Below are 7,890 nucleotides of genomic sequence, written 5' to 3'. Positions count from 1 at the left end.
ACTTCATCAGATGCATCTGACGAAGTGGGTATTCACCCACGAAAGCTCATGCTCCAAAACGTCTGTTAGTCTATAAGGTGCCACAGGATTCTCTGCTGCTAATAATAGCAGTGACACATGGGACCCCTACTGCTCCCCACTCTGTCACTTGACAGATGGGTAAACTTCTGAAGTTAAGCTGAGGAGCTGCTGCTGTTTCAGACACTACCCGTCCTCCTCTCAAACCTGGGGGGTAGAATCTATTCAGCTTTTAAGGCTCTTCTTGCTTGCAGGAATGGTTTTTCTGAAGAAGCAAATATGAGGAAATACCAGGCAGGATTAAGCTGCCATTGCCTTTTCAGGACTCTAATGGCACTTAACAGCTATGGAGTCAGGCAGAGCTGCAGTACCACAGTGGGTTCCAACCAGCTCTGCACTGCAGAGCTCAGTGGTGCAGGATTTGACCCACCAGGAAAATGAGGCTTCAGTAGAAAGTGAGGGCAAGTCCTTTGAAATGCACTCATGAAATTTGGGACTTTGACTTCACTTTATCATTAGGTGCCATGGATTGCACGTGTGATTTCATGTCAGGATACATGAGGGAATGTAACTGTAGGGTCAGGGGGCTTGTGGGACCTGTATGTGGAAAGGAAGATAAAGGGGGTATACGAACCCAGCATTGGGGAGAACATAGCCTGCCTTAGAAGGGGAAATGAATTGGTCATATGGTGTTGGAAATACTGTAAAATGTTTCGTGCATGTATTCTTCCATTATTGAGAATTGACTTGTGGGCCTTTTTACATCTGGTTTTGCTTGAGCGTGTATGGGCTTCTTTAATTTTTGTGGATCAGTCCCTTTTTTATCTTAATTGCCCCTGGGACTGGGGATGTGTCTGGGAATGAGGGAAACCACACTCTCCTTTGATACTTCCATTTTCCTTTCTTTCCACCTTCAGAATTTTCAGCCACTGCTGCCATCTCATCATCCTCCCACAGCCTTCATCTCCCTATGCCAGCTTTCCCTCACAGAGCTGCCATGCCTGCAAGCAGCATTGGCCGTGTCCAGGCAGCTGGACCTCCTGTTGAATACCACTCAGAGTCTGCAGAGTCCATGGATGAGATCCCTGTGGCTCAGACCCGCCTGGGGAGCGCTGCCTCTACGGGGGCTTCCAACAAAAGCCTTAACAACTTTCACCATCATTCCTTGTCCACAGCCCACGCCAGAGGTGATGGGGAGAAGAATCTATATCCTGGGCACCTGGTAAAAAGGAAAAGCTGCCCGAGAGCCAGTGATGGGGAACAAGAGCTGGAACTGCTCTCTAAGATACCTGCTGTGTTTGTGAGCAAGACCAGTGGTGAGCCTCCAGTCCAACCTGGTGAGATAGTATCCAAGCCCCATCCCAGGAAGTGCGGTAGCAAACAGCACGTGGATGAGCAGGACCCACATTTGTGGGACGTGAGGACAAACACAAGAGCAGCTTAATTATCCGCCTTCCAAAGCTTACTTGCCAGGATTTTGTCTTCAAGGAAAGGGAAAGGAGGTTGCTCACTTTACAAATATGTTGGTGTCCAAAGATGTTGATTCCAGTGACTCATCTTATTCCATGGAGTCAACTGAGTTCAGATTCTTTGATGGAAAGATTCTTCTTCCAGCAGACCAAACTGCAGAGCAGGAGGAGACCTGTTATCTCACCTTCCTGACTGCTGCTTGCTTCAAGATCAGCAGCATGTGCATCAGAGCAGGGTGAGATGTTAGCAACTCAGCTTCCTTCCCATTACCCTGGGGAAGCAGTGGGTGTTGTTGGGGCATAGACTGTAATATGGGGATCTCAAGTGTTCCCCAATGTACTGGAGAGCCCACACTCAAATTGTGGTCACCACCAGACTGCAATGAGACATTTACTGCTGCCCCACCAGGGGCAAGAGCTACCATGGTGACAGGTCAGAGAATTCTGCTTACCTTGGCACATTACTGTGGGGTACTATGGAAATCTGCTTTCCCAAGGCAGACGGACACTACCTCTCCAACTGAAACTTGTGCTGATTCCACCAACATCCTGGCCTTCTGGAAAGTTGTTCTCCGTTAATGTTGTTAGATGGAGTATGTGTGAAAGAGAGGTGCATTGAGCCCAGATATCTGAGGATTGCTTTCTCACCATCTCTGTGCATTGGCTTACCTTGCAAAAAACCTGGATTGGGATGGTTTGACCCCTCAGAGGGTTGAGTGACCCATATGTGCTAGCCACTAAAATTAATATGCTTAAATCTCCAAGAGGTGATTCCTATGGTCTCAGTCCGGAATGCAGTTTCCCTTTTTTATACTGCCCATTAGTAACATGGGCCTTTGAGCATGATGGGCAGCACACGTGTTCGTGTGTGAGCAATACCTGTAGGGCACTCAGCCTGAAAGCAGGGATAGAGCCATCATACCACTGGTGTATCACTGCTAGGTAATGCCCTTGTATTGTTCTTTCCACTTCTCTCATCTGTTATTGTCTGTATTTGTCATCTAGGTGAAATTCATCTTGTGCAAACTCTGTGCTTGAAATGATCAGAAGGCTGATTGCTCCCATTGGCCTGGAAAGGGCTGGAAAATTCTCTCAAACAGTAGCCACTAAATCACAACTTATTCCTTTATGTTCTCTCCTCATGCAGCAATATTCTGAGTCTTGTTGTGTGGAGCTCCATAATCAGCTCTGTCCACAATAAAATTTTCTATGACCTTTGCTAATCATTTCCTATTCTTTGTTGCAATAGCTGTTTGTTCCCCTGTCCCTGGCCATTTGTTGGTGCCCAGGGTATTAAGAGGTGTATAGGCAGCTTCACCTATCTCAGCTGTCCCAGCTAGTCCTCATATGGCTAACCTGTCCCCTGTCAGTATGAGAGCCTATGCGCAGCACCTCACTGGCCATCAGAAAATATTGCTTTTTCTTGGATGTAGAGAAGCAGCTCCCTTATCAAGTGGGGTCATGTGACAGTGGCTGAGTCACTTTGCTGCAGCTGGAGTCGAATGACGAAAGAGGCAGGAGAAGGAGAGCAGCACCAAGTGTCCATTTTAGCCCACAGCTGTGATACAGTGTAGGAAGTGTGATACGGCTGTAGGAAGTGTGGGGCCCAATTCAAACAGTTTTGACGGTGCCCCAGCAAGGATGACTTTAAAAAAAAAAAACACGTGAAAAAAACAAGTGGGGCTTGTATTCACTGGGCAGTGCTCCAAGTCTTCGGTGCCACTTTGGCGGTGTGTCCTTCACTTACTCCAGGTCTTCGGCGGCACTGAAGGAAACACCGCCGAAGTGCTGCTGAAGACGCGAAGCGAGTTAAGGACCTGCCGCCGAAGTGCCACTGAAGGACCGAAGCGCTGCCGGGTGAGTAAAAATTTAAAAAGCGCCTCTAGCCAGGGAAGGGATTCTAACTGGGTGCGGGACTCTCTTAGGGGCGGGGCTCAGTTCGGGGGAATTGGTGGAATAGGCCTAAAGCCGGCCCTGGTTAGGGTTCCTATAGGTAGGGTTCCTGCCCTAGGGTTAGGGTTCCTAAGTGTAGGGCACTTGGTGCTAGTGTTAGGGTTCCTAAGGGTTGGGCACTTGGAAATGGGGTTCAGGTTCCCATTGGTAGGGCACTTGAAGCTAGGATAGGGTTCCTATGGGTAGGGTGCCCCACCCTAGGGTTAGGGCTCCTATGGGTAGGGCACTTGGAGCTAGGGTTAGGGTTCCCATGGGTATGGCTTCCTGCCCTAAGGTTAGGGTACCTAACGGTAGGGCACTTGGAGCTACGGTTAGGGTTCCTATGGGTAGGGCTTTCTGCCCTAGGGTTAGGGTTCCTATGGGTAGGGCACTTGGAGTTAGGGTTAGGGTTCCTATGGGTGGGGCACTTTGAGCTAGGGTTAGGGTTCCTATAGGTAGGGCGCCCTGTCCTAGGGTTAGGGTTCCTAAGGGTAGGGCACTTTGAGCTAGGGTTAGGGTTCTTATGGGTGGGGCACTTGGAGCTAGGGTTAGGGTTCCTATGGGTAGGGCACCGCGCCCTAGGGTTAGGGTTCCTATGGTTAGGGCACTCGGAGCTAGGGTTAGGGTTCTTATGGGTAGGGCATTTGGAGCTAGAGTTAGGGTTCCTAAGGGTCAGGCACATAGAGCTAGGGTTGGGGTTCCTATAGGTAGGGCTTCCCACCCTAGGCATAGAGTTCCTATGGGTAGGGCAGTTGGAGCTAGGGTTAGGATTCCTAAGCGTAGGGCGCCCTGTCCTAGGGTTAGGGTTCCTAAGGGTAGGGCACTTGGAGCTAGGGTTAGGGTTCCTATAGGTAGAGCTTCCTGCCCTAGGGTTAGGATTCCTAAGAGTAGGGCACTTGGAGCTAGGGTTAGGGTTCCTATAGGTGGGACACTTAGAGCTAGGGTTAGGATTCTTATGGATAGGGCATTTGGAGCTAGTGTTAGGTTCCTATGGGTACGGCTTCCCGCCCTAGGCTTAGGGTTCCTATGGGTAGGGCACTTTGAGCTATGGTTAGGATTCCTACGGGTAGGGCACTTGGAGTTAGGGTTAGGATTCCTATAGGAAGAGCGCCCCGCCCTAAGGTTAGGGTTCCTATGGCTAAGGTTCCACGCTCTAGGCTTAGGGTTCCTATGGTTAGGGCACTTGGAGCTAGTGTTAGGTTCCTATGAGTAGGGATTTCAGCCCTAGGGTTAGGGTTCCTATCGGTAGGGCACCGTGCCCTAGGTGTAGGATTCCTAGACAGTAGGGCACTTGGAGCTAGGTTTGGGGTTCCTATGGGTAGGAGACTTAAAGCTAGAGTTAGGATTTCTGTGGGTAGGGCGCCCCGCCCTAGGGGTAGGGTTTCTAAGGGTCAGGCACGTGGAGCTAGGGTTAGGTTTCCTATAGTTAGGGTACTTAGAGCTAGGGTTAGGGTTCCTATGGGCAGGGCATTTGGAGCTAGGGTTAGGGTTCCTATGGGTAGGACACTTGGAGCCATGGTTAGGGTTCTTATTGGTAGGGCTTCCCACCCTAGGCTTAGGGTTCCTATGGGTAAGGCACTTGGAGTTAGGATTAGGGTTCCTGTGGGTAGGGCTTCCTGTCCTAGGATTAGGGTTGCTAACAGTAGGGCACTTTGAGCTAAGGTTAGGGTTCCTATGGGTAGGGCTTTCTACACTAGTGTTAGGGTTCATAAAGCTAGGGCACTTGGAGCTAGGGTTAGGGTTCCTATAGGTAGGGCACTTGCAGCTAGGGTTAGGGTTCCTATGGGTAGAACACTTGTGGCTATGGTTAGAGTTCCTGTTGGTAGGGATTCCCACCCTAGGGTTGGGGTTCCTATGGGTAAGGTACTTGGAGCTAGGGTTAGGGTTCCTATGGGTAGGGCTCTCCGCCCTGGGGTTAGGATTCCTAAGGGTCGGGCACTTGGAGCTAGGGTTAGGGTTCCTATGGGTAGAACACTTGGAGCTATGGTAAGGGTTCCTATGGGTAGGACTTCCAGCCATAGGTTTACGGTTCCTATGTATAGGGCACTTGGAGCTAGGGTTAGGGTTCCTATGTTTAGGGCTTTCCACCTTAAGGTTAATGGTTTTAAGGGTAGGGGACTTGGAGCTAGGGTTAGGGTTCCTATGGGTAGGGCACTTGGAGCTAGCATTAGGGTTCCTATGGATAGGTCACCGCGCCCTAGGGTTAGGGTTCCTATGGTTAGGGTACTTGGAGCTGGGGTTAGGGTTCCTGTGGACAGGGCTTCCCACCCTAGGGTTAGGGTTTCTAAGGGTAGGGCACTTTGAGATAGGGTTAGGGTTCCTATAGATAGGGCACCATGCCCTAGGGTTAGGGTTCCTATGGTTAGGGCACTTGAAGCTAGGGTTAGGGTACCTATGAGTAGGCCTTCCCACCCTAGTGTTAGGGTTCCTAAGGTTAGTGCACTTGGAGGTAGGGTTAGGGTTCCTATGGGTAGAGTTTCCCACCCTAGGGTTAGGGTTCCTATGGTTAGTACACTTGGAGCTAGAGTTAGGGTTCCGATGGGTAGGGCTTCCTGCCCTAGGGTTAGGGTTACTAACGGTAAGGTAATTGGAGTTAGGGTTAGGGTTCCTATGTGTAGGGCACCGCGCCCAAGGGTTTGGGTTCCTATGGTGAGTGCACTTGGAGCTAGGGTTAGGGTTCCAATGGGGTGGACTCTTGGAGCTACAGTTAGGGTTCCTTTTAGTAGGCCTTCCAGCCCTGTGGTTAGGGTTCCTAAGGGTAGGGCACTTGGAGCTAGGGTTGGGGTTCCTATAGGTAGGGCACTTGGAGTTAGGTTTAGGGATCCTATCAGTAGGGCACTATGAGCAAGGTTTAGAGTTCCTATAGGTAGGGCACTTGGAGCTAGGGTTAGGGTTCCTCAAGATAGGGCACTTGGAGCTAGGATTAGGGTTCCTCTTGGTAGTGCTTCCCTCCCTAGGGTTAGGGTTCCTAACGGTAGGGCACTTGGAGCTAGGATTAGGGTTCCTATGGGTAGGGGACCTGTAGCTTGGGTTAGGGTTCCTATGGGTAGGGCTTCCCACCGTAGGGTTAGGGTTCCTAAGGGTAGGGCACTTGGAGCTAGGGTTATGGTTCCTATGGGTAGGGGACTTGGAGCTAGGTTTAGGGTTCCTATGGGTAGGGTTCCTATGGGTAGGGTTCCCCACCCTAGGGTTAGGGTTCCTAACTGTAGGGTACTTGGAGCTACGGTTATTGTTTCTATAGGTAGGTCTTCCCGCCGTAGGGTTAGGGTTCATATGGGTAGGGCAGTTGAAGCTAGGGTTAGGCTTCCTATAGGTAGAGCTTCCCGCCCTAGTGTTAGGTTTCCTAAGGGTAGGGCACTTGGAGCTATGGTTAGGTTTCCTATGGGTAAGGATCTGCGCTCTAGGGTTAGGGTTCCTATGGTTAGGGCACTTGGAGCTAGGGTTAGGGTTTCTATCGGTAGGGCACCGCACCCTAGGGTTAGGGTTCCTAAGGGTAGGGAACCTGGAGCTAGGATTAGGGTTCCTATGGGTAGGGGACTTGGAGCTAGGGTTAGGGTTTCTATGGGCAGGGCGCCCCGCCCTAGAGGTAGGGCACCCTGCCCTAGGGGTAGAGTTCCTAAGGGTCGGACATGTAGAGCTTGGTTTAATGTTCCTATGGGTAGGGCACTTAGAACTAGGGTTAGTATTCCTATGGGTAGGTCATAGATTCATAGACTCTAGGACTGGAAGGGACCTCGACAGGTCATCGAGTCCAGTCCCCTGCCCTCATGGCAGGACCAAATACTGTCTAGACCATCCCTGATAGACATTTATCTAAACTACTCTTAAATATCTCCAGAGATGGAGATTCCACAACCTCCCTAGGCAATTTACAGTGTTTAACTACCCTGACAGTGGGAAACTTTTTCCTAATGTCCAACCTAAATCTCCCTTGCTGCAGTTTAAGCCCATTGCTTCTTGTTCTATCATTAGAGGCTAAGGTGAACAAGTTTTCTCCCTCCTCCTGATGACACCTTTTAGATACCTGAAAACTGCTATCATGTCCCCTCTCAGTCTTCTCTTTTCCAAACTAAACAAACCCAATTCTTTCAGCTTCCTTCATAGGTCATGTTCTCAAGACCTTTAATCATTCTTGTTGCTCTTCTCTGGACCCTCTCCAATTTCTCCACATCTTTCTTGAAATGCGGTGCCCAGAACTGGACACAATACTCCAGTTGAGGCCTAACCAGCACAGAGTAGAGCGGAAGAATGACTTCTCGTGTCTTGTTTACAACACACACCTGTTTAATGCATCCCAGAATCACGTTTGCTTTTTTTGCAACAGTATCACACTGTTGACTCATATTTAGCTTGTGGTCCACTATGACCCCTAGATCTCTTTCTGCCATACTCCTTCCTAGACAGTCTCTTCCCAGTCTGTATGTGTGAAACTGATTGTTCCTTCCTAAGTGGAGCACTTTGCATTTGTCTT

The 7,890-nt window shown here is 49.9% G+C and overlaps 2 protein-coding genes across 6 annotated transcripts in view; both read left to right on the top strand.

Moving 5' to 3' along the window:
- The window catches only part of LOC116829712 (palmitoyltransferase ZDHHC1-like), a 28,041-nt gene extending 27,754 nt beyond the window's left edge, over nucleotides 1–287 (top strand). The window contains exon 7 of the mRNA XM_075073821.1: nucleotides 273–287. Coding sequence (XP_074929922.1) covers nucleotides 273–287 — 15 coding nt within the window. The remainder of the gene's footprint in view (nucleotides 1–272) is intronic.
- The window catches only part of ZDHHC1 (zDHHC palmitoyltransferase 1), a 95,381-nt gene extending 92,676 nt beyond the window's left edge, over nucleotides 1–2,705 (top strand). For all 5 annotated transcript variants that reach the window (XM_075073771.1, XM_075073774.1, XM_075073773.1 and 2 more), the window contains one exon: nucleotides 936–2,705. In XM_075073771.1, coding sequence (XP_074929872.1) covers nucleotides 936–1,462 — 527 coding nt within the window. In that variant the 3' untranslated portion in view covers nucleotides 1,463–2,705. The remainder of the gene's footprint in view (nucleotides 1–935) is intronic.
- The last annotated feature ends 5,185 nt before the right edge of the window (nucleotides 2,706–7,890 follow it).

Source organism: Chelonoidis abingdonii, chromosome 19, assembly GCF_003597395.2.
Source record: "Chelonoidis abingdonii isolate Lonesome George chromosome 19, CheloAbing_2.0, whole genome shotgun sequence".
NCBI lineage: Eukaryota > Metazoa > Chordata > Testudines > Testudinidae > Chelonoidis > Chelonoidis abingdonii.
Note: the sequence above shows the minus strand (reverse complement) of the source record. Positions and strands in the feature narration are given on the sequence as shown.